The 26,911-nt window shown below is 36.7% G+C and overlaps 1 protein-coding gene across 1 annotated transcript; it reads right to left on the bottom strand.

The window, feature by feature from the left end:
* Positions 1-5,197: 5,197 nt before the first annotated feature.
* Positions 5,198-18,440, bottom strand: LOC141351205 (hepatic leukemia factor-like). Its single transcript, XM_073857781.1, has 4 exons — positions 18,122-18,440; positions 16,830-17,156; positions 7,964-8,178; positions 5,198-7,854 (listed from the first exon to the last, which is right to left on the bottom strand). Exons 1-4 carry the CDS (start codon positions 18,234-18,236, stop codon positions 7,639-7,641), a joined length of 873 nt encoding a protein of 290 aa, XP_073713882.1. The 5' UTR covers positions 18,237-18,440; the 3' UTR covers positions 5,198-7,638.
* Between the last annotated feature and the right edge of the window lie 8,471 nt (positions 18,441-26,911).

Raw genomic sequence — 26,911 nt, 5'->3', positions numbered from 1 at the left:
GTTATCCACAGTTGAGGATTTAGCAAATTGGGGGCCCAATGCGAAGGTATATATGGTAACTAAGGGTCACCTTCCGATCTTTAAGAGAAAATTACACCTATCGACCCGTTTGACTAAGGCCTGAAGCCCCACTGTCGTCGTTAATGCAGGTTCAGTGGCAAACGGGTCTATATTACATACTATTTACAAGACCACGAGAAAACACCAACATCGCAACCTGACCATACGTGTCAACCCGTTTGACTAAGGCTGGAGGCCCCACTGTCGTCGTTAATGCAGGTTCAGTGGCGAACAGGTCTGTATGGCATATTGTTCACAAGACACATGAAAGCGCCAAAATTGCAACCCGACCATACGTGCCAAACCGTTTGACTAAGGCTGGAGGCCCCACTGTCGTCCTTAATGCAGGTTCAGTGGCGAACAGGTCTGTATGGCATACTATTCACAAGACACATGAAAGTTCCAAAATCGCAACCCGACCATACGATAAGATAAGGTTTTTATTTATTTATTTGGTTGGTCTGTGTTATGACCGCGAGTGCTTTGTTCCGTACAGATAACTATTTCGAGTTAAGTACCTTTACTAGACAAATTATGCAAATGCTTTGTTGAAGAGAAAAGTTTTAAGTCTAGATTTAAAATGATCGACTGTGTCTGATTCTCGGACATCGGTTGGTAAATCATTCCAGAGCTTAGGGGCTAAGTAGGAAAAGGATCTTCCACTTTTAGACACTTTTGACAGTCTAGGGATAATCAAGAGACCAGAATTTTGCGACCGTAGTGTGCGTGATGGATTGTATTCTGATAGTAATTCTCTAAGATATGAGGGTGCTAGGCCATTTAAAGCTTTGTAGGTGATTAGTGATATTTTAAATTGTATGCAATATTTAACTGGTAGCCAGTGTAAAGATGCCAGAATTGGGCTTATGTGGTCATACTTTTTAGATCGAGTAAGTACCCTTGCGGAAGCGTTTTGAACTAGCTGAAGCTTGTTTACTTGATTTGCATGGCATCCCCCGAGTAGTGAGTTACAATAGTCTATTCTAGAGGTCATAAAAGCATGGATAAGCTTCTCTGCGTCAGATGTAGACAGTATATGGCGTATTTTCGAGATATTTCTAAGATGGAAGAATGCTGTGCGGCAGACGTTGGTGATATGACTATCGAAGGATAAGTTGCTGTCAAACATCACACCTAAGTTCCTAACCGTGGAAGATGGCACCACAGTGCAGCCATCTATGTGCAACTTGTAATCTGACATATTATGTTTGTAGCGATTCGGTTCAATAATAAGTATCTCTGTCTTATTGGAGTTGAGCTTAAGAAAGTTATGTGCCATCCAGTCACTAACATCGCTAATGTAGTCTGTTAGCTTAAAAAACGTGTGTGGTTTGCTGGGATGTGAGGAGATGTAAAGCTGGGTATCATCCGGATAGCAGTGAAAACTTATGTTATGTTTCCTGATAATGTCTCCTAGGGGTAACATATATAACGAGAACAGAATAGGACCTAAAACCGATCCCTGCGGTACACCGTATTTAACCAGGGAGTGATATGACTCTTCCTCGTTTACATAAACAAAGTGATAGCGATTGGTTAGATACGACCTAAACCAGGCTAGCGCCTGACCACTGATACCAACATAGTTTTCTAGTCTATTGAGTAAGATTTACCACTCCCCTAGCCCCGAGAGGCCTGCTCTGGCCCAAGGTATTCGGCAGGCCAGAACAGCCGGGCCTTAAGCCCCAACGAAGCACCAGTGAAGCACGATCATGCCCCGGAAGTGACAATGCAAACGCGACAGGCCTCGGCAGGCACTGGCACGCCCGCTTGAAGCCCGATAGTGCAAACACGGCTAATGTGGCCCTCAGTAAAACCAGGGTCAAAATCGAGATGACCTTTGGCATCCTAAAGGCATGCTTCAACTGTCTTTGGCACTTAAGAGTGTCACCAGAGCGAGCATCACAAATTGTAGCTGCATGTGCCATTCTGCATAATATAGCCACAACCAGAAAGGAGCGATTACCACCAGAAAACCAACATCTCCCGGATGAAACTGACCCCATCACACTTGACCACCCAGCTGGCGCAGCTGTCAGAGATGCAATTACCTTACAATATTTCACTTAAAGCACATTGAAACTGCATGGGTTTTAGTTGTCATGTGGCTATGGGAGGGAGAAAGAGCAAGAAAAGTTGCATTAATAAATATTCATATTGTGTTCACACTAAAGTGTTACATGGTTAAATAAAGTTCACATACTGAGATATGTGTATCTGTTTGATCTCCAGTTTAATTTTTTTTTATTTGGAGTCTCCTCAGCTCACAGTCCAGCTCCTTTAGTGTGCAGTCCAGTTCAAGGCTCCTTTTGTAAAGGGCCCTGACAGAGTCAGTTTCCACCTGAAACATAATTTCACCACAAACATAATTATTATCAGTTTTCTGCAGGTTAATCCAAATCACATAATGGCATGTCTTTCTATTTATCTAAACAGTTTTATGTTGTTCACATGTCTTCTGAAACCCATTGAGGTAGAGGCCTCAGTTTCTGAGGCAGGTTGTGCAAAATCCTACAAAAAGAGAAGGATATGGGCCAGTCACTTTTATGCCATAAAAATGTGTGCCATAAGTGTCCTGATCATGTACTTCACCCTTATAAATAAGAGTTGGTCAATGTAAATCTTTATTGTTGTAAAGCAGGTTATGTTCTGTGTTCTGTCTGCTGCATACTGACCTCTGTGTGGGAGACTGGGTGTACTGTATGTTTGCTGGCTTCAACAGGGACACTGCATTTCCCTGTACTGCAGAACATACACTCACTCACATTTAAATCTCCTATATTAAACAAATGAACACAAATAAAATGCATCCCACACCAAGCATCACTTGCTTAGAGGAGCCAGCACCAGGGTCAGATTCTGCAGCCCCTGCAACCCCATCCAACCCCATCCATAATGGGCCGTCCCTCCGCCATAGTGTATTCTGCAGGTGGTGGGCCTCCCCCAGTTATTCTAATGTCACACTTTTTTCTATTTGCTGCAAACAAGCATTCATGATAAAATGTTCACAAAAAACAAAAGTGTGGTAAATACTCACCACTCTGAATTATATTTTTATATTTTGTCTTGATCTGCTGCCAAGAACGTTTGGAGTTGGGGTTGCATCTAAAAATCAATGAATAGTTAAATATTTTAGATATTTTATATAAGTAGGCCCTATATTTCACTCACACACACACAGCATTAAATTGATCAAAAGTGAAGACATTTATAAAGCCAAAGCTTTCGATTTAAGATAAATGAATGTTTTAATAAATAATATATGTATGTATATGTTTATGTAATATATGTATTTTGAATTAAATAAATGAAGGCTTGTTGAACAGAAGATAGGCTACTTCTTTCAAAAACATTTAAAGAAAAATCGTGTATGTAACATACATATGTTTCTTCTAAACAATTAAAAACATCATAGGTCTATGTCATTTTACATTATGGAATGTATTTGTTCAACTTACGCATTAACGCAATCAGCAATCTTTCTCCAACACTCTTCTCTTGCTTTGGCAGTAGAGGCAGTATTATTTCGCTCTTGAAATACATTTTTATAATCTTCATACTTTTGTATAATTAGCTCATGCTCCTCCGCTGAAAAATACACTGCTCGTACGTGCTCTCTTCCTATTCTATTCCGATTGGTTGTTCGGTGCCGACGTCACTCTTTTATGTGCACGCGCGCGTGGAGTAATCATAGCCTAAAGATCAAAGCCTGAGTTGACAGAGAAAGTTGATAAGCCGCTTCATGGGACGAATAAAGCCTGATTGCATCGGTTTGGTTTTGTCAACTCAAAACCAATCTTGTAACCCCGAGTTTGTTCAGCTACCTTCATGGTATAGGCCCCTGATGTCTCTTTGCTATCTCAACTATTAGAGTTGATAGTGTTTAAGATTATTGTAGTTTACCCTTAATTTTTCTAAAGCATAAAAACAACCAGGCTGCCACGGAGTGTGATAATTCAGAGAAGCTGAAAGAACTATGAGAGAGAAAACGCAGCCTTTATTTGACACTAAACATACAGAGATAAATATTCAGCAGGTGGCAGCAGAGATCAAGCTTTAGGTTTTTGCTTCAAATGACACACAAAATCAAACATCTCATCTCTTACAAGACTTTCTGTAGGTGTTGCCTTCGATACAGCGGTTCCTACCCAACTGCCAGCGAGAACCCTAAAGGTATGAGATCATCTCAGTACTTCACTGGTAGGCTACTGTCTGAATATTTAAGAATGTGTAAAATGAGTAAGGGTTGGGATTTTTGGGTCAGATCATCAGAGCAGCGTTGCGAGCCCTTTCACACCAGATCAGTTTAATATAGTTCAACTTTAAAATAAGTTTGGGATCATTAAAGGCACTGTACTAAAATCAGGTTAAATTGTTTTCCTTTCCTGTCTAGATTGAGGTAGTGATACGTCGTATAAGGAACATGTCACTGTGTTTCCCAGAGTTTTACTGGTGTATAGCCTTCCAAAGATACTGGGAAGTATAAGGAGATTATACACAGCTACAACATAACTAATAGTCTATCATTAGAATTAAAGATAACTTTAAATACATTTGGTCTTGGGTATAGACTAAATAGGACCATGATAGAAGACCAGTCCTGTCAAGGTGTTCCATATGACACATTTTTTTTTAAAATATAATTTTAAATATACAAAAATGGTCAAAAAATATATGTACTGAAATATTTTTCGAAATATGTTTACAATTTTTTTCAATTATATATTATATTTTTGTATATTTTAAAATATATTTTGAAAACATTTATATATCACGTCACATCGGAAGAAAAACTTTGTATTAAAGTTAAACATATCTTAAACTCCAAAAAATATTTTTAATTTTATACATATTTTTATATTTTGGCCAGGAAAATATATATTCTTTGCTGTATGGGTTGTTAAGTTAGAAATGTATTTGTAGCCCCTGAAATACATTTTGAAATATATGTTAATAGGTAAAGGCTAAAACTAAATATATTAAAAAAGAAATTAATTAAGCTTTACATTCTACAAAATGTATTTATCATATATTTTTGGCTTTCTATGGGGTCTCTTTTTTTTCTTAGATGATCATATCGTTGAAAACTCGTCCTCCTCAGGGAGGTATTTAGGTGTCCAGTATTCACAAGAAGTGGTTTGGCTTCATCCTGGGTTTATTTCAGTTTTGTACAGATGGAAACAGTCATGTTGTGAACTACAAAGGGCTTTATGCACACACGCAACTTGCTCTACAGACTTCGTACATCTGCATTTATGCAACAAACAAATAAACAAGAAAATAAAGGAACATTTAAAGAACACACAAGACAAAAATTACAACAGCGCCATTTCTGCCCAGACGATCCTTAACAAAAACACAAAAAGTGTGCACATCAAAAACTTTGGCCTAAACGAGGGCAGACTTTCAGATTCACTGTTGCACTGTAAAAATGCAGCGTTTTTGTCAAATCAACAAATTAAGTTAAAGTTATTTCTTTTTTATGTCAAAACTTAAAATAGTAGGTTAAATTGATCTGCAATACCGAATTCATGCTGCATTTTATTTACAGTCTGGCAATGAAGATTTAACCCCAGACCTAAAACACAGCATTATCTTTTATAACATGCAGAAAACTGATCGTAGATCAGAGGAACCGCCATAACCAGTAAAGGGGAAATGTTATTGTTTATTAGTTCCATATAAACTATATTAAGTGGCAGACATGAAATATCAGCTTCCTACTGTATATACTGAACTAGTAGTGTGTATATAGCACAGTAGTATGTGATTTTTAACACAACCAGTGACTCCATTGACAACAAGACTTCTTTTAACATTCAAAGCAAGCGAAAGCTTTCTAAGCTGCCTTACATTCATTACCAACATGGGCCGTGTCAGCGACTCAATAAAGTAGACTTGAAGCATAGCCTTTAGATTTCCATTCAAAGAACAAATAGCAATACTATAAGAAAGCACTGAATGTGAGTTATACTGACATCATTGTGGTGAAAAAATAAACACCTCCTTATTATAAGAGGAACTGCATTTAGTCATGTACAAAAGTATTTATTTCACGTGAATTTTAGTGTGTGAGGTCCGGTTGCTAAAGTTCCCTGAGACAGAATACTAAAGGCTATTTTAATACAAGGGTGCAGAATATATTTAATGCCCAGATAACCAAAAATATCTCGCCTTATATACCTTATATAACACTACATTAGATGTATAGCTATGCTTTTACTTTCACTATGCATTTGTGCCTTGAAAATATTCAGACAGTATTATATTGGAAAAATACTGTACAAAAGCAAATTTATATAGTTTTCATATATATATATATAGAACATTAAAACTCTGTTTTATCAATATATCTTCTTGTGTGCTGTATCATTTGGTCTGTAGTAAACAAACTTAACCACAGTATTTGAGACAACACCGTTCTGCTGAACCGACAGCTTAAAACCTTTTACACATTCAATACAGTCATACAGACGCAAAGCTAAATCACTACAAAATCTCTCTGTCGTGACTTCAAAACAAACTAAATCTAAAACATGCTCTGGGTAAAAAAATACAAGAAAAAATTGAAGGAGGAATAATAAACGAAATTACTCATTTACAAATAGCTCGAGTCATGCTAAAACAATAAGCCATTAGGAAAATTACCGTAGAGCCATAACAATAACAGCCAGAACAATAGTTATAATTAACAGCTGAATATTTCTGAAAAAAAAATCTTTCATTCAAAAAAAAAACAAAAGTCATAAATATATCAGGCAGATTATATTGTAGGTAGAAACATTGCACCGGATCAGATTGTGAGACACGCTTTAGTGCAGGGGTTAGAGACACAAAGAGAGAGAGAAAAGAGACGACTACTATGGATTCAGCATTTAAGGGAAAGTCTCCACATTACAGCAAAAATGAAGTACAAGATGGTCTTCATCATCCAGACACGGCGCTAATATGTGAAGAAACTTCAGACGATCTAGCTTACATTTGACTTTTTGCCCTCTAAAGAGATTATTGCTCCGTGGACAATGTAGGAAAGATAAAAACGTCAACGCTGGTGTTGGTTTAAAAGAAATAATAACCAAAACTGACAAACATAAGAAAGAAATTAAATATAAACATACCCGGACACTAGCTAGTGTTATAAACACTTTACATAAAGAAATCTGCATACAGCTGCTCAACTAAAATACATTAATATACATAAAATGAACTCTCTCGTGTGATGGGTAGTGGGCGGAGCCTCTGGGGAAATAGGGAGGGGCAAAGCGGATGATTGACAGACGCGAAGGATCAGTTCTTAGTCCATATTACAGGTGTATAAAACACTCCAGAGAAAAATTAGATGTAGAATCATTTCCAAATAAATGATTCGTCGTTGGTGAAAAATAACAAATACAGAGACGTACGGTGAATGAGTTGAGAAAAAAACGAATTCAAATATCGACATCAAAAGAAGTTTTGTACAGAGAAAGAAAGAAAATGGAGAGGTGAAATTGGTGCCTCTCAACATGGGCACACAAGTCCCTGGAAAGTGGTGGTGGTGGGTTGGGCTATTCATGGTGATTGGCGAAAGCTCGGGGTTCACAGAGGGCCGTGCCGCGCTTCGTATTTGGCCAGAATGTTCTTGCAGCGGCCGAGCTCCTTTCGTAACTCGGCCACTTCCTGTCTCAGCGCCGTGTTCTCTTTTTCCAGGAACCCGGCCCGGATGGCGATCTGGTTCTCTTTGAGCCGACGAGCATCCCGGGAACGTTTTGCTGCAAAGTTGTTCTTTTTGCGCCGTGCCCAGTATTTTTCATCCTGTGTGGAAACAGAAAGAGATCCACTTTTATGATATACGTGGCACAAACACGCCTCCTGTTATGCAAATTAGGCAGTGGTGTTAAATGCAGAGAGATCTATGGTTTACCTTCAGGTCTTCAGGAATAAAGACTTTGCGTGCCTTCTTGATCATGGGCTGTGGCTTTAGCTCCTCTGCGGAGAATTTACGTTTGCGGGGGTCAAAGATCTCCTGGCCGGGGACGCTGGATAGGGCGAGGTCGGCAGGGTCGGGCTCATACCCGACTGGAACCTGGATTGAGTCTGGATCTATTGGACTGGGTGTGTCACGTGAGCTGGGAGGAACTGGAAGAGAAAAAGAGAGAGAAGAAAATACTTTAACTTTCAACGATTAAAATATTTCTGTGTGGACTTTATCCATTTAGGATGAATGCATTGCGATTGATATGTGTTCATTCTTATTATCTCTTCCATTATAAGGAGGGTTTAGTGGTAGATCTTCCACTAAAAATCATATGCGAGTGTGTGCACTTCTGTGTTTTGACCAGCAGAGGGCAGTTGAATCACATTTACACAAATGTATTTAAAAAATGTACTAAAATTATTTAAAAAAAAATAAGTGATGCTTATTATTTAACAAACATAAAATAAAACGCTGCAATCTTCTCTCACTTAATAGGTTGAGATGTCAAATATAAGAATGATAGTACGTGTTGGAAACAGTGTGTGGAGTCTGTTTTTCTCATCATTAGTGAAGGATTAGAGGATCAAATTAAACCCTTGACTGATTTAAGGGTCATTAAACAGGACCTGAGATCCAGACAGCACTGTAGTTAGTAGATCTCTCACATTTATTTATTTTTTCTTCTACATACATATTTTTCTTCTTTTAACATGTAAGATGTGAAGACAAATCTAGCTTAATATGACACCTGCTATTTATCATATTTATTGATAAAATGTCCGATAGTTGCAGAAAAAGTGTACATTTGCTGTAAAAAAATTCCGTAGAAATTGCAGCTGGGTTGCCGGTAACTTACCGTAAATTTAAATGAATGTTATTTACTGTCAACATTTTGTTCAAAGTTAAATGAACATTAAACATTTGCAAGTCTTTGTCTTTACAGAGTAAAACTAAAAAAACTGCATCAAGCAAAACATTCTGGGAAACAAAATCTGAAGCAAAAAACAGAAAAAGGTTGATGATGACTTCTGGTTCCCAGAATGATTTTCATGAGGCTGTTATTGTATAGTTTTATTCTGTAAAGACAAATACTTGCCAATATTTAAAATCCATTTAACTTTGAACAAACTCTTGCCAGTAAATAACATAAATTAAAATATACGGTAAATTACCAGCAACCCAGCTGCAATAACATTGTAATTTCTACAGAATTTTTTTGTATAGTGTAGTTATGCGGCAGTTTGCTGTAACTTACTGTAGATTTATATTTATCTAATTTATTGGCAATAGTTTATTCAAAGAAAAATGAACATTAAACATTAACAAGCCTTTGTCTTTACAGAATAAAATTACAATAAACAGCCTCATGCAAAGCATTCTGGGAACCAGAAATCATCATCAACCTTTTTCATTTTTTTCTGGTTTTGTTTCCCAGAATGCTTTGCATAATGCTGTACTTTTTTTCTTGTGAAGATAAAGTCTTGTTAATGTTTAATCTTGCAGGTAAATAATATAAATTTAAATCTACAGTAAGTTACTGTCAAATAGCTGCCAGTAATACTGTAATTAATTTCCTTAAATTATAATCTATTTATGATGACAATAAAATGTGCAAAAATACCATATATTCTACTTTATATACAGTATCATTAATCATTTCTTTTTTTCTTGTTCATATGAAGCTGATTTGAAACAATGCAACTGCAAAAATGCGCTGTATATATAAAGAGTGTTGTTGCAAAAAATACAGCTAAGTAGCACCATAAAACAAAATAATAACATGATAACATAATAATAAACATGTTTTGACAAAAATGTTAAAAACAGTTTGCAACAACACTCTTCATATATACAATATATAAAATTTTTCTTGACATTTATGTGGGCAAGTGTACATTAGACGGTTTCATCGGATGCACGTGATACACGTCTGGATCCGAACTTTACTTCCGGTTTTGTTAATGGTCTGACTAGTTGCTAAACTGATCTCTTGAACAAATCCCTCGTCAAAAATAACAAATGTTTTTGTGTCCTATGTGTTTTTTCCTTGTTATATAAATAAACTACGTTTAAAGTACTTTGTTGTTATTTATTCAAAGCAGAGTTTACCGGAAGTTACGTGTGGACTGCGACAGCCGCTTGTTTATGTTGTTACTGCTGAAAATGTCTATATGTACATACACAATCTGATCTATCTGGATGCATGAAGTGATTCAATGTAAACAGCACCTAAAATACACTTCCAACACGAAAATCAAACACAAGTCAACCACAGCAACAGTCAAACACATTCAAAACATTCACTCGCACAATCCTAACACAAACTAACGCCAACGGCAGCAGTACAAGATGATTACTAAACATTACAGACCCGATCTGAGCCAAACCTCATTCAATAAACATCATCATCAAACTTGAATTATTTATAAACACAGGTCAAAGAGGATAAATACTGACTAAGTGCACATATATCACGGCCAAGATTTTCTCATTAAGCTGTGTGTGTAAATACACAAACTACTGAGTAAATCATGAATCTCTATCCCAAAGTCGACCTGACCTTGTTTTTACACAGCCAGAATGACTCAGGAGTTTTTAATCTGTAAATCTTTTAATCTGAGCCGTAAATAATGTTTACCTTTATTGTGTCTGTAAATGATTTTTTTTAGTGCATTTGTACATTTAATATCTCATCTACAGCAGAAACTACTAGTACAGAATAAGAAATACATATTGTCTAAAACTTAAACGATACAATTAAACAATAGATTTTTATAAAGCTAACATTACAATTATAATGGTTAGTGAATAAACAAAGTAATCGTGTTTGTTTAAAGTCTATCCAGACACATTACTGTATAACACGTCTGAACATAACACAAGTCATATGTTTGACCAGCTATCAGAATAATCTTTCATGCATATGGCGAGCAGGTGTCTTCAGTCTGGGTGCCGTTTAAGACCCTGAGTATGCCGACCAATTGAAGTGCTGTGACAGCTATGGTGGGCGGAGCTTAAAAACAGCAGTGAGCTCCACCCACTAAACGAATTAATGAATGTGTTTGTGTGTTTGTGCATTGAGGGTTGCGAATCTGATCGTTCTCTGAACTCAATACAGGGGATGTCACTACTTCCACACACACAGGGAAGGGAGGCGTCGACAGTCGGGGAAGTGGTTGGATCCAGGGAAAAGACGCCCTAACTAACTCTATTTTAACTCGCGAGTCTCGATAGAGCTGATAAAAGTCAAACAAAGCGTGAGATGCAAACATAAGGCGAACACAAACAAACATCAGCCATGGAAATACAATACAGTGGCCCAAAAAGTCATTGACACAGATAAAAACTGATGCTTGTGGTTTACTTTTGTAAGCATTTCTGAAATGTCTGTCAGCCAAAGGTGACTTCTTTTATTCAAAGTAATACAAAACAATTACTGAGTTCACTGAATGTTTAAACAAGTTGTAACAAAGTACAACTGCAGATAATAGACAGAAAATTACATTTTAATGATTTCTGAACTTTCCTGAAAAGATCAAATATCTCCAGCGATGTGTAATGCCACACAATGGACTTGAAGAGACTGATTTTTTTAGCAAAATGGTTCATTCAAACTCAGTTAAGAAACGTTAAAGTTTAAACGTTAAGTTCACTTGACTAATTTGAGTCAAAACCAAAGAGTATTGTTGTAGTTTAGACGACCTGAACCGAGACTAAAACAAGACTAAGACCAAAAATCAGCTGTGACCGAGACACAACCAAGACCTTCTTGGCTATTGTGGGCCTTTGTATTATTGTTGTTGACAGATTGTTTTTTTTTTTGGACAATCCTGCATTCATTTCTTACCGGCAAAACAGTTACAAAAGAAAACAATCAAGAAATAAGTCATTAATTGCTTTTAAAGCCAGAAGTTTTATCCAATATAATGATGTTAACACATAAATGCAGCAGCAATTTAGTGTAATTCCTGCAATTGTGGTCTTAACCGGTCTTGAAATAAAATCCGCTTTTGTCCAAAGCGACTTACAAATTAGGTAAACAATAGAAGCAATTATAGCAACACAAGAACAGCAATACATAAGTGCACTGGAAATAAGTCTCATCAAGTCCAACACAGAATACATAGGCAAGGGTTGGTTAGTAATTTTTTCTTTAAGTGTTGACCAATAAGACCGATAAGTCTGAGAACAAGATGAGACAGAGACCAAAGACAGTCGAGATCAAGACAAGACCAAGTCCAAACCTCTCAGGTAGGTCATTCAGAGTATCCTGGAGAGGTGGTGTCTCCAAACCCCAATGTCTCAGTATTGGGGTACCTCAAGGCTCAGTGCTTGGACCACTGCTCTTTTTGATTTACATGACATTCCTGGGTTCAAAAGCATCTGCTAAATGACTAAATGTAAAATGTAGGTCGTTAGCATTCCTGTAGCTCAATTGGTAGAGCATCGCATTAGCAACACAAATGTCATGAACTCAATCCCTGGTAAGTCGCTTTGGATAAAAGCATTTGCCAAATGCATAAATGTCTATAACAACTGGAAAATCTGTTAAATTTCCAATTCATCTTATTGCGGTTAAAGTACACGACTTGTGTGATGTCATCAGTTCATGAGCACTTAAGTTTTGACCTGACTTTTGATCCAATCACCTGAGCTGTAAACATCATGTGACTAATCACTCTAAAGTCTGAGCACTATAATGTCCACTCTTATTGGCTGACACAAGAACAGTCCATATAATAATAAATATCTTTTATGCTGCTCATAAAAACATATCGTTTAAAATGACAGGTAATAGAGATATGTTTAGGTGTATTTGTGGCATCTATCAGTGGGGACTAACTGCAAAAAACACTGATGTCTAATAAACAACAGAGGCAACAGAGACCTCAGTATTCTCCTGTATCTGTTATCTACCGGCACCGACCGCCAATATCTCTAATCCAAAACCACACAATGTTTTCTCCCTATCTACTGCCGACAGCTCACAAACTCCATGCCAAAACATGTGTTAACACACACACATGGTGTTAAACAAAGTCCATTGACTAAAACGCACAAAGTTTGGTGTGATAATGCACGTGTTTGTCTTTATGTATGTGAAATAGACATTTTAGAATTCATGCATCTCGATCGTTAAAAGTGTTTGTTAAATGCATAATGCTTTTGCTTACGCATGAACTGATAAAACGTTTATCACGAATGCACTAAAATTAAACAATAATGCAAATCATATATTTATCATGACATCATTTGGCCACCCCTTTAAAATGGTGTGCTTGTAGTTTCAGGGCAGCGCTGACACATTCATCACTGCACTGTTATTTACAGGTCGCTTAAAGGTGGCGTGTCTACACGGCTGCACGTGAGGGAGACACGATGCTGGCAATGTGATTTTCACTGAGAACATACTGTGCTTCAGGCGCACACAACAACACAGAGAGAGAGAGAGAGAGGGCGGGAAGGACAGGGGGTGTGCTCTGGGAGGGGTGTGGCTAGATGGGTGGAGCCTAAGAAAGAGTGGTGGAAAGAAAACAGAAGCTGGGGAATAACATGTCTCTCTCTCTCTCTCTCTCTCAGCACAGGGAGGCCGCATGTGTGTATCACATGGCCACGCACGCTGTTCCGAGTGCTCGCTGTCTTCACGTGAGTGGAAATGTGCGGAGCCTGGCTAGACGGTGTAGACTGAACACGTGTGCATGTAAATGCTCATGCAGAAATATAAACATACACAAAAAACAATGCAAAACACACACATGCACACACTGCATGAACCCTGTGCTGTGAGATGCGCAGGAGATCTGACGTGCTAAACTGCACGAAGTCATCATCATCATCTGAGCAGGGGTGAGACAGCGGTCGAATTTTATGAATAGCTTCTATAATGGTGACCCTTTACTGAAGGTTTTACAAGATCTGAAAGGATTGCCAGACAATAAAAAACACTTGTAATGATAATTGCATGAACCTGTCTAATAAAACAGGATTACTGTGCAGCCGATTCACTTGTATTGTAGTTGACTGTAATTTTTTTTACATTTGACAGTTTAATGTTAAATTATAATTATATGCGCTCACCTCGTATGCACCATTTTTAATGCATCCACTATAAATGTCAATCAACATGTTCATTAACTGGTTACTGTTATAAATCTGTCAGATGTGAGAGAATATGAGAAAATGAAATCTATTATAAGGACCATTTTTGCAACTACGCAATAATGTTTCGATGCATTCCAGTAGAAGCAAAAAATTTATAATTTTCATGAAATTAAAATCACAAATGTACTGTTCATGACTTTAAAAGCAGTGGGGGTGGCTAATGGTATTTCATGCACTTATTAACACAGTTAAAGGCAAAGTGTCAAAAAAGCAGTTGAGCGTGTCAAACTCACTCCTCTTTCCTACAAGTTTCAGAACGTTTTTTTCAAACATGGTTAACTGTTATGTATCATAGACCCCTTATTCCTTTTATGGGCACTTCCCCTGGAAAACCACACCCACACATACAAAAGAAATAGTGAGAGCGAGAATGCTCCTCATTAGCGTTGTTTCTTTTAGTAGAAGTCACAAACATCACTGCACGCGACAACTTTGTTATAAATCAAGAATCAACAATGGCGCAACGAAAGAAGTGTGTTTGTGGAAGTAAAATCTGTCAGCTTTCCAAGTAACTCTGTCTTACTGTGGGTTTACACCAAACGCAAAGCGTGCATTCGCGTTGCTCGCTCTAGATTACTCGCGGGATTTAACTTCGTGTCATGCGAACTTTTCGCTCGAGTTGAATATTTTCAACTTGGGCGAAGACGCGTTTGATGCGAATAGCGCACCGTCCATAACGCGTCATTCACATCTCCCCACGCGAGGACGCGTCTGATCGCGTCTTTGCATTGACTTTGTATGTAATCTACTTGCGCAAATCGTTGAACTCGCATCTGGTGTAAACCCACAGTTAAGACAACAGTGGATGCTGTTTGCTTTTTCATGGACAGCAAGCTAATTGCGAATGGGTTTATGTTTGTTACCTGCATTTTCGGAGTAAATTAAAATCTGATCTCAAGTGTTTTGTTTGCAGTCAGTGCATAAGTGCATATAATATAAACAACGTGAACATATAGCTGTGCTGTACTTGTAACTCTTTATCTCCTCCCACAAAACGCTTTTAAGAGTTTTTTTTTTTTTGGAAAAACAGAAAGGCTGTTCTGTATTTTATAAATCGGACAATACAAAAGACTTTTTGGACATATAAAGGATACAATACTACTCTATAGGTACCCAAGATTAACATGAGATAACTGTGTGTGTTATGGGAGCTTTAACTTCTATGAATATAGAAAATATATAAAGAGCCGCTCAAACGCAAAAGCCGCTAAACGCCACCTCCATCAAAAATTAGATGATGATATTAACCGAATGCTCTCGGAAACTATTATACATTCATCAAATCCTTTTGGGTCACACTTTAATTTACGGTATCAATGTTACAGTGTAATTATACATTTAAGTACTAAGTAATAATCATTAACAACATGTACTTACTAGAGGGTTGGGGTTAGGGTTTGGTTTAGGGTTAGTTGCATGTAATTATGCATAATTAACTGGTATTACTATAATAATTACATGTAGCATGCTTAACAAAGACACCGTAAAATAAAGTGTTATCTACTTTTGTTTCAAATTTGCTTAATCACAGGTCATTCAGAAAGCTTTGTTGGTCGAATCCATTAAACGCCACAACAATTTTTCAGCAAAGTCCTCTAAGTGCATGCAAGACGAATTGGATGCACGCCGTGTACGTCAAGGTGCAAGAATTTTTTACCCGGTTAAAGGAGGTTAACAGAATATATTAGGATATTGATTGAATGTTTAAGCCTTTTACTTTCATTCAGAAATTGCAGTAAAGAGTGACTGCAGACTTTTTTTACAAGTGGAGATTTTTGCATGCACTTAGAGGGTTTTGAAACGAAAGACAGTCAAATTTGTTAAATACCAATAAAATTACTAAAGTGACATTTGAAAAAATAGAGCATTTCAATTACTGACCAATAACCTTTATCATTGACATTACAGTGAAATGACTAAATCTAAACATTAAAAGAGAAAACATGTCAGATGTACTTTTGCATCTGAGCTTATATACAATAAATATATTACCAAGTTTTTAAAATCATATTTTAAGTATTTTAGTTAACTTTTGCATTTTTAGGATCAATTCAAAAATGTAAGTGTTGTCAAAAGTGAAATGCTGCCTTTATTTTTCTCTGAGGTTTACACCTACATCAGCCCTTAATCACACACCACTGATACAGTCATTATCTTTTGAAGTAAATTAAAGGTGTAGTTTGCACCTCGCACACGCTGGCTTTTTAATTTCATCTGGCAGGTTTAATAGCTATTTTACGCTGCTCAGCATCTAAGGTATCCGTGAAAGCGACGCGTGAACCCCGAAGCGAATCATAACTGAACAACATTGGTTAGAATTTGAAGGTTCATCAAGTGTGTTTTCTGTAGGGCTGTAAGTCGTGTTTGGCCAGACAGGTTAGATTGAATTACTAAGCGAACATCAAGCATTTGCAGAGATAAATATTGCATTACAGTAAACATCATCATCACCCGATATCTGCCACCTGCAGCAAAACCATGACAATATGAACTTTAACCAGCAATAAACTTAATGCATCAGGTGTTTTCTACACTTCATAAAACTCTTGGATATGCTTGGGGTTCAGGAGTGGGACACAACCAACCAAAAAAGATCTGAGTTTTGTGCATGTGTGCTTGGCTTTGGGGATGAGCGTGTTTGGGTCGGTACCTGCTCTATTTGGGCTCGGATGGCAGTTCTGGGCGACTATCGCGGAGTGAACAGAAGTAGTTGCTCTGCTACTGAGATCCACCACAGTAGGTGTGGGTGGGGTGGAGGGAGGCTGCGGGGAAGGTTGGTTCTCGCTTTGATTGTTGGCAGGAATACCGTTCTCTGACAGGAATTCCTCTAAATCCATGTATTCCAGCTGGAAGTTATCACCGTCGTATGACAGGGTCTTGTCCCACAGCGTTGGGCCCAGAAAGGCGGACTGTGGGCTGGTGAGATTGTTTCCATCATCCTCCAGCTTCTTCTCCTTCTCTTTGTCTTTCCCAAAGCCTGCAGCAACGAGACAAATGTGTCAAAGTAAATTAACCTTTACTTTTAACATCGCATTGTGATGTCAAGGATTGTGATCGATTAATATACCTGATAATGATAACTAACAAATCCACATTTAGGGGTGACTTAAATAAAACTCTTATAGTACTTTTTATTGTAGTTTTGGAGATTTGTAGCCCTACAGTTTCATTATTTCCCCCTCGGGCAAAGAGTGACATTTGTGCACATTTTTTTAAACAAGTAAAGCACCATATATTTGGTGCACACTATGTGTGCAAGATAAAAATCTTATTTAACTTGCTATTGCATATTTTGCCAGATGCATACAACGATACGAATACATTTTATGGTTAGCAAATTATCTGAACTGATGCAGAATAAATGATAACAGAATATCATGTTTTGGGTGAACTATTCCTTAACAAGTCTAAAGCAATAAACTGCAGAATGTGTCATACGACCTTAAATATTGCCAATGCATTTTCCATCCGAATTTTTACAAATTACAGGACAGATTTATAACAAAAACAAATGATCAGCAAATAATCCTGCAAGAGCCAGAGAAGCGCGCAATGACGCCCTCTATAGCGAACTATGAGTTAAACCTTCTGCGTTGCGTGCGAACTTTATCCACAGAAATAAAGTACGATCGCATAAAAGGTGTATTTTAATCATTACTTGTAAATTTAAACGATAATGTGAATATATGCAAATTGATAAAGTCATGCATTCTGGCTTGATTCACCGCGCACAGGATTTTATAGCTGTGCAATGCGTTTAAAAACAATGAAACTTTAATTTTAAATGACAGTCGTGATAAATAAATCATTTTGAGTCAAGCATGCATACACGCGCAATGAATGTTTAAAATGAAAGCAAGACGCAGGTTGCGTCTGTCCTCCCATACAGAGGAACATTTACAGTAAACCCCCCAACCTGCCCGATCTGTCATATCCACTTACCGTCATCGTGGTGAAATGGCAGTTTCATGGGGTTCTCCAGCAGGGATTTCAGGACACCGTGGGTCGGAGGTAGGAAAGTTGGGTTTACAGGAAGAGGTCGAGACATCTTTTCCATCGCGCAAAGGAATAATATATCAACCTTCCCAAAGAGACGAAGTTACAAAAGGCAATTTATATAAAAATACAAAAAGAGATCTGCGATACACCAGCTGCGTGTTGGAATAAAACCCTCGGCCCGTGCGCAGGCACCGATGCGCGGCGACTGGTTGTGCGCGTCCGAGTGTTGTGCTGGCTGGAGCGCAAAAGCGCAACTGACTCCCAATTCCATGTGCGCAGTCTGACGCCCGTGACGTCAATGAAGAGGGCGGACTGTTGAATAGAAAGGGGCGTGGCCTCGGAATCATGACTGGATACATTGTTGCACATTCACGATTTCATTTTTTTCTTGTTGATTGTTGGCCACTGAAGATTAATGTTTGTTTTGATGCGCATTGAGAAATTAAATTTTGAGAAGTAATATGCATCAAAACCGACTTATTATTCTAATCAGAACTATTATTTAAATTCTATTCTGTTTTTATTTATTATTATTATTATTTTTTAAGCAAATTGTGCATTTTACTGACGCGTTCTGTGCATTTAATTTAACTAACTTGCAAATCATTTTTCAAAAAGCTGCGTCTGTATTCCAAATATATTTAGATTATTTTATGTTCACTCTTGCATTGCACAACTAACTAAGATTAACTACAAACTTACAACACTCATTTGCGTAAATTGTATAATTTTAATATTGTACATTGAATTAAACGTTTGATTAAATTCAGAAATATATTATAGTGTGTTTTGATAAACAAAAATATATATTTCAAGTATTTAGGTATCTTAATGTACTGATATGTTGGACTTTAAATTCACATTTAATGCAAAATAGTAGCCTACTGACCAAATTTATTTTCATTACTCCCTCTCGCGTAAACTACACACCTCGAAACACAACATCAATGTCTGGCAAAGGCCAAAGCTCCCTGACTGCACAGTAACAGTAAGTGCTTGTTACCAGCGCTGATCAGAGACACAGCGCGGTCGCGTTTGATTGGCTGCGCAGGTCAATGGACTCAATAACTGTTCAGCTACTGCGCAAAGCGATGAATTGCGGAACATCGGGTTGCGCTGAGCCCTCGGCTGGCGTTGACCTACTTTTGTCCAATAGCAGCAGTGAGTCGATAATTCCAGTGAGATGAGTGCGGCACATTGACTGTCATGTGTTCACGTCCCCGTACAGTCACTCACTGTGTGTATGAAAACAACACTCCAACATACACTACATTGCATATGCATCACAAGAACTAAATTAGGATATAAATTAGCTTTTTAAAACTTATTATTGGAGGATAAATACCCTACGTCACTTTGTTTTGATGCAGTTTTTCCCAAGTGCGCACCGATACATGAGCGCGCAGAGAGGTGTGCGCCGGGTGCGCGTTCAGCCGACTGTTGGTGCGTGCGAGTAAAGTGCTCGACGTCTCGCGTGTGAATGTGTGTCATGGTAACGCCGGTTGCCACAGCAAACGCGTATTGTGGCGACGTATGCATAATAGTAGGGCACGCACAAAGAGAAAATAAAGAAAGTGACAATGACCACAACACAGCAAAAAAACAACCCAATATTTGTGCACATTGGTATTTGGGTATGAAAGTGCATGTATTTGTATGCAAGGTAGGCTACTGTATGTGAAAATATTCAAGTAGGCTACACCAACAACAAGTCCAATGTTCATAAGTTCAGACCTTTCCACCTTTACCACATTAACATTTGTGCATTTGGCTAAACTTGCAATGCACCACCACTTGAGCTACGGGAAAGCTTCCTATCTGCAATCTTGTGTTGAGGTTGAATGATGATGCTGGTACAGGAAGAGTGCTGCAGATTTTACCCTGAGAAATAAAATATGATCTGCATGCGGAGGTGGACCCTGCCGAGAGCTTTCAGATGTCACAGAGAAGAGTCACCATCATAAAAACACAGTGTTTTATTTCCTGATGTACTTCAAAGCAGATATAGTCTGGAGGATAGTTGTATCAGTAGCGGTGTCTATATATAACACGATGTAAATCAGGATGTTTGTTGTGTTCAGCCCACCTGCTGTACCCACAGGTCCACGACCCTCACCCACAGTTATCACACACACCTGCTTCTCACCTCAATGCTTCCTGGTTTATTTATCACACGTCTCCTCCAGGTCTGTATGAATCACACGGCACAAAAGTCATTTATGAAAGAGAAATGTTTCGTGGGAGTTACATTAATTCATTCAAGCTGGGATATTTGCAGCATGCATATTCTGTAAAAAAATAAAGTGTTATTTTATATATTATAATAATATATAATAAAATAACATTAAACTAGTTTAAATTGACTGCAAAAAAAAAAAATTAAGATAAATGTTTCAAGTTAAAAAGCTGAAAGATGGACAGAAAGCCTCATGCTTATTTTTATGCAGAAAAATATTTTGACAAAGCAGCAGGCTAATCTGCATGTTTTCTAAAACTTTTCTAAATTTAAGACTTTCCCCGAATTTACTTCATTGATATTTTATTTCCTAAACTTTTCCTTGTTTAAGAGCTCCAGTCATTTCAACAAGTCATTTTTACGGGACCTAAAATAAATGTTTGAGCTGTCTTAACAGAAAACAGCTTATCGACCCTGTACCGGGTCCAAAATTAATTATTATGACTTAATATAAAATATTCCTTTAATTTTTAATGGTCTATCATGGAACCAGTACCACATATGAGATACTGTTTGAAAGCTTAGACTCTCTACTTTCTGCAGATATGCATCACTTTGAGATATATTTTACTGTAAGAAAGTTATTTACACTTAATTTACACGATCACCCCCCCCATATTTTTTATATAATTTAATATTCACATATTTCATATTTTTCAAGTATGACAAACATGGGCAAGTCTTATATCAAATGAAAGCTCTCACTCTCAGGAATACATCATTATTTTTGTTCTATTATCACATATCCAAAAATCGTTGAATGAATTATGAGGTTAAATATCGTATTTTGTAAACGTATGTGAAACTTGAGTGTGGACTGCCTCAGATAGCACAGATAGCCACATATGCTACACCATCTTTTCTCTTAGGTCCTACTCTAAAAAATGAGTCCATTCACAGTATTTTCTTTGGTTGTGTGCATGAATAATCCCTTGCTATTTATTATATGTGCAAAACAAAATAAAGTACTTTTATATGAAAATATATATTTTTCCACACACTTCAGTAAAATAAGAATAAGTTTTGACTGCTACATGCGATAGAGTTCATTCTTTTTTGGGTGTTTACTGTCTGCTGCTTGTAACAACCAGAACTGTCTGCAGTCTGCTAGAGCACCCAGAACCAGAATTATACACTATCAAAGACAGTGTTTACAACATAAAAAAGGACAATTTGGTGTTTTATCATATGAAAAACAACATAAATAACAATATTTGTCACAAACAGCAGCTTTTTATGTAACTTCAAAGATATTGCATTTATTCCACTGTATGTGGTTATGGGAGCACTTCAAATATTTTTAGGCGGAAATTAAATACAAAATGGGTATTATTCTTCCCATCAGTTGGAGTAAAATAACTTTTGCATTTATTATGATAGAGAAAAAAAATTCCTTTTTCATCTGTAAGCTGACAATTGCTGGAATCAAACAAAACTGTCTGCAGGTAGCTGGAGCACTCAGGGCCAGAGTTATACACTTTTAAATACAGATTTTAGAAAAAAACTTCAAAAAGCGCCTATTTATTTTTGTGTTTATTAGAGGACTGACAACACATACAACCATGTTTAGCACTTTCAACAGTGTTTTATGACATTCCAAAGGGTTTCTTGTAAAATGATACCAAACTTTTGTATTTACATTTCTGCATGTGGGTATGGGAAGCTTTTGAAACTGGGTAGGCCAAATCCAGGCGGAAATCCCCAAAATAGCCTCAGAGTGTAATAAGTTAAAATATAGGCGTATTGGCGGCTGTCGTTTTGTCTCAAGATGCACACCAGTACTGTTTTTTGTATGGTGTGTTTGAAAAAAATAACTACAGCCTATTCCTGGCTTAATCTAAACCCTGTCTGGGAAACCACCCCTTTCAGTTTAAGTCGCATTCAAGTGCATGTGATATATTCAGGTAGTTCACTAGTGAGACGTCACGCATTCAAATCAATGGACGTCACAATGTAAGCTCTGGTTTGTCATGAATGGATAATAAACACGCCTGTGTCTCACCTTTACACAACCTACATCATTCATTCACACATTTGTGTGATTTACTGCTTTCAACATAAAATACATCATCTATTGTGTGAAAATATAACCTGATATCTTTAATACTGACTGAGTAAGATCATGTCAAAGATTGATATTAATGAGACTTTAGTCTGGATTTCACATATTCAACTAGTAGTTGCCTAAAGAAATCTGTTATATGCAATATGCACATTAAAAATTAATAATAACTTGACTCGGCACCTCAGTGCATGTGATGTTTATCTCCAGAAATACGTAAATGAAAACTAAACTTAGAGACAAGAGATGACTACTAGTAGCTGTTGATTTACTGACATCTTAACTGATTATAGTAGGAATTTGAATTATGTCATGAAATGATGAAATAATTACTGAGTGTTTCTATTTATGTGTATGATGAATTATTGGAATGAGAGGTAACCGGTTAGAGCTCAGTTAACCTCTTCAACTCTTAGTGAACCAATCAAATATTACAGATGTCAACATAATCTCAAATAAACCTAAAGTCACTATAAACATGATTTATTGATGATATCCAGTAGATGTGATGGTATTTTGGTGTCTTTGTCTCTCTCTGGGGATGACAGCGGCAGGGTGGATCACTTCCTGAGAGACATCCGAGACCCACGGAGAACACAAAACAAAAACAACAACAACACCACACACACCTGACCAGAAACATTCAAGAATGTCTTTAAAATGATAAATCAAGCTGAGTATTTAAATGCATATTGTTTCTTAAAGTAGTCGGATCTGTGATGTTGTCTGGTACTGTATATTTATTGTTGGAGAAATAAACGTCATCTGAAAGAGTCTGTACTGTATATGGACACAGTTCGAGTCAGCCCACAACTGCTGTTATGTAATATAATCCAGCGCTCTGCTGCGTTTACATGGACTCATGGTGTGATAATGGATGCAAAAATCTGTGTTGATTTTGTTGTCAAACCACCCCGCAGAACGGAAATATCACAAATGCAATTTCTTTAATGTCTTTTAATTTTATCATAGATGAAAATGACATCTATTAGAAACTTTTGCTAAAAGTTTCCTGCTCATTTTTGTCTTCATGTGAAAATAAATCAAGTAAATGTGCATGCATTGAAACCTTAATATGTATTCACAGTACAACCAATGCAATCTTATAGCAAGGTGGCTAATTTGTATTAATTTTTACGACCACATTCACACATTTTTGTATGATGCTTTTGCCCCAGTGACGTTGACGTTGGGGCGAGGTTTCGCTATTGTTTTATGATAATTGCATGTTTTTGTATAATTTACTTCATAGGAATGTACATATTCCAACATGATCTCAAGTCGTGTTATAGTCACGGAAAATTTGATTAATTTATTTGTGTCCATTGCACGAAATTCATATTTTTTACGTGCCTTGAACACAAATGTCTTTTTCGTGTCACTCAGCACAAACCTCTATAAATAGTTTTTCGTGTCCGCTGCACAACCTTCCTTTTCATGTCATTTTATGTATTAATTTTTTTTTTCTATTTTTAAATCATTCACTGAAAAAAATGATTAATTGAATTTAATCAATTTTTAAGGTAAGTGGTTGCAATCAATTTATTTAAGCGACATTTAAACAAAAAAGATTAGTAAAGTAAAATAAATTATAAAACTTTTGTTTAAATTTAGCTTAAATAAATTGATTGCAACCACTTACCTTAAAAAATGTATTCAGTTCAATGAATCATTTTATTCAGTGTGCTTTTGTCCCAGTGACGTTGGGGCGAGGTTTCGCTATCGTTTCATAATAATTGCATGTTTTTGTATAATTTACTTCATATGAATGTACATATTCCAACATGATCTCAAGTCGTGTTATAGTCACAAAAAATTTGATGAATTCATTCGTGTCCATGGCACGAAATTCAGCTTTTTTCATGCCTTAAGCACAAATGTCTTTTTCGTGTCAATTTCTATAAATAGTTTTTTCGTGTCCGTGGCACGACTTTCTTTTTCATGTCATTTTATGTATTGTTTTCTCTATTTTTAAATCATTCACTGAAAAAAATTATTCACTGAATTGAATATCATTGAATTGGATCATATTCCAACATGATCTCAAGTCGTGTTAGAGTCACGGAAAATTGGATTAATTTATTCATGTCCATGGCACGAAATTCAGCTTTTTTCGTGCCTTGAGCACAAATGTTTTTTTCGTGTCACTCAGCACAAATTTCTATAAATATTTTTTTACTTTCTTTTTCATGTCATTTTATGTATTGATTTTTTTTCTATTTTTAAATCATTCACTGAAAAAAATGATTAATTGAATTTAATCAATTTTTTAAGGTAAGTGGTTGCAATCAATTTATTTAAGCTACATTTAAACAAAAAGATTAGTAAAGTAAAATAAAATATAAAACATTTGTTTAAATGTAGCTTAAATAAATTGATTGCAACCACTTACCTTAAAAAAATTGATTAAATTCAGTGAATAATTTTTTTCAGTGTGCTTTTGAGCCTTGAGCACATGTCTTTTTCGTGTCACTCAGCACAAATTTCTATAAATAGTTTTTTCGTGTCCGTGGCACGACTTTCTTTTTCATGTCATTTTATGTATTGTTTTCTTTATTTTTAAATCATTCACTGAAAAAAATTATTAGTTGAAGTTAATCAATTTTTTTAAGGTAAGTGGTTGCAATCAATTTATTTAAGCTACATTTAAACAAAAGTTGTATATTTTATTTTACTTTACTAATCTTTTTTGTTTAAATGTAGCTTAAATATATTGATTGCAAACACTTACCTTAAAAAAATTGATTCAATTCAATGAATCATTTTATTCAGTGTGCTTTTGCTCCAGTGACACTGACGTTGGGACAAGGTTTCGCTATTGTTTTATGATAATTGCATGTTTTTGTATAATTTACTTCATAGGAATGTACATATTCCAACATGATCTCAAGTCGTGTTATAGTCACGGAAAATTGGATTAATTTGTTCATGTCCATGGCACGAAATTCAGCTTTTTTCATGCCTTGAGCACAAATGTTTTTTCGTGTCACTCAGCACAAATTTCTATAAATAGTTTTTTCGTGTCCGTGGCACGACTTTCTTTCTCATGTCATTTTATGTATTGATTTTTTTTTTCTATTTTTAAATCATTCACTGAAAAAAATTATTAATTGAATTGAATAAATTTTTTAAGGTAAGTGGTTGCAATCAATTTATTTAAGCTACATTTAAACAAAAAAGATTAGTAAAGTAAAATAAAATATTAAACTTTTGTTTAAATGTAGCTTAAATAAATTGATTGCAACCACTTACCTTAAAAAAATCGATTCAATTCAATGAATCATTTTATTCAGTGTGCTTTTGCTCCAGGGAGAATACAATATTGGCGATGTATTTCAGTCGGGCTTCAGGAAATTCCACTCGACTGAAACAGCTCTTTTAAAAGTGTTAAATGACATCTTCCTAGCCACTGACTCTGGCGATCCGGTAGTGTTGATACTCCTAGACCTAAGTGCTGCCTTCGACACAGTAGATCATAATGTTCTGCTGTCTCGCTTAGAACATATAGTAGGCATCAGAGGCTCAGCGCTACAGTGGTTTCAGTCATATTTGACAAACAGGAGTTTCTCAGTCAACATGGGGAAAGTTCGATCCTCACCTGTACCTTTGACATGTGGGATTCCTCAGGGCTCCACATTAGCACCACTGTTATTTTCTCTATACATGATCCCTCTTAGTACCATCTTTCGGAAATATGGTTTAAATTATCATTGTTATGCAGATGATACACAAATATATTTTCCACTCAAACACAAGAACGGAGTGCAGCAGATGGTTGCCTGCCTTCAAGATGTAAAGGCTTGGATGTCTCGGAATTTTTTAAGTTTGAATGAGAGTAAAACTGAGGTCATAGTGTTTACCCCTTCTGATGCACATGGTGCAAATAATGTAAATCTTGATGCTCTCACACAGTATGTTAAGCCTAGGGTGAAAAACCTGGGCGTGATGTTGGACAGTGCACTAAAGCTGGACAGACAGGTGAACCAGGTTGTTAAGTCCAGCTTTTATCAGTTGCGAACCGTGATGAAAATGAAACCCTTTCTTACTTTCACAAATTTTGAAAGAGTGATACATTGTTTTATCACTACGAGGCTTGATTACTGCAATTCATTATATTTGGGGATTAGTCAGTCTTCCATCAATCGCCTTCAAATGGTTCAGAATGCCGCTGCAAGGGCCCTGACAGGAGTTCGGAAACGGGACCATATAACCCCTGTCCTTCAGTCACTCCATTGGTTACCAGTGCACTATAGGATCCATTTTAAAACATTGCTGCTACTTTTTAAGTCTTTAAATGGAATAGCACCTCAATATCTCTCTGAGCTAGTGACAGTCCATCAACCAACGAGAGCCCTCAGATCGGCCAACGAGAGGCTCTTAGTGGTCCCTAGGTCAAGGCTGAAGACTAGAGGAGATCGGGCTTTCTCTATAGCGG

The sequence above is a fragment of the Misgurnus anguillicaudatus genome, chromosome 19, assembly GCF_027580225.2.
Source record: "Misgurnus anguillicaudatus chromosome 19, ASM2758022v2, whole genome shotgun sequence".
Classification (NCBI taxonomy): domain Eukaryota; kingdom Metazoa; phylum Chordata; class Actinopteri; order Cypriniformes; family Cobitidae; genus Misgurnus; species Misgurnus anguillicaudatus.
The sequence above is the reverse complement of the archived record's forward strand: the minus strand, read 5'-3'. Positions and strand labels throughout refer to the sequence as shown.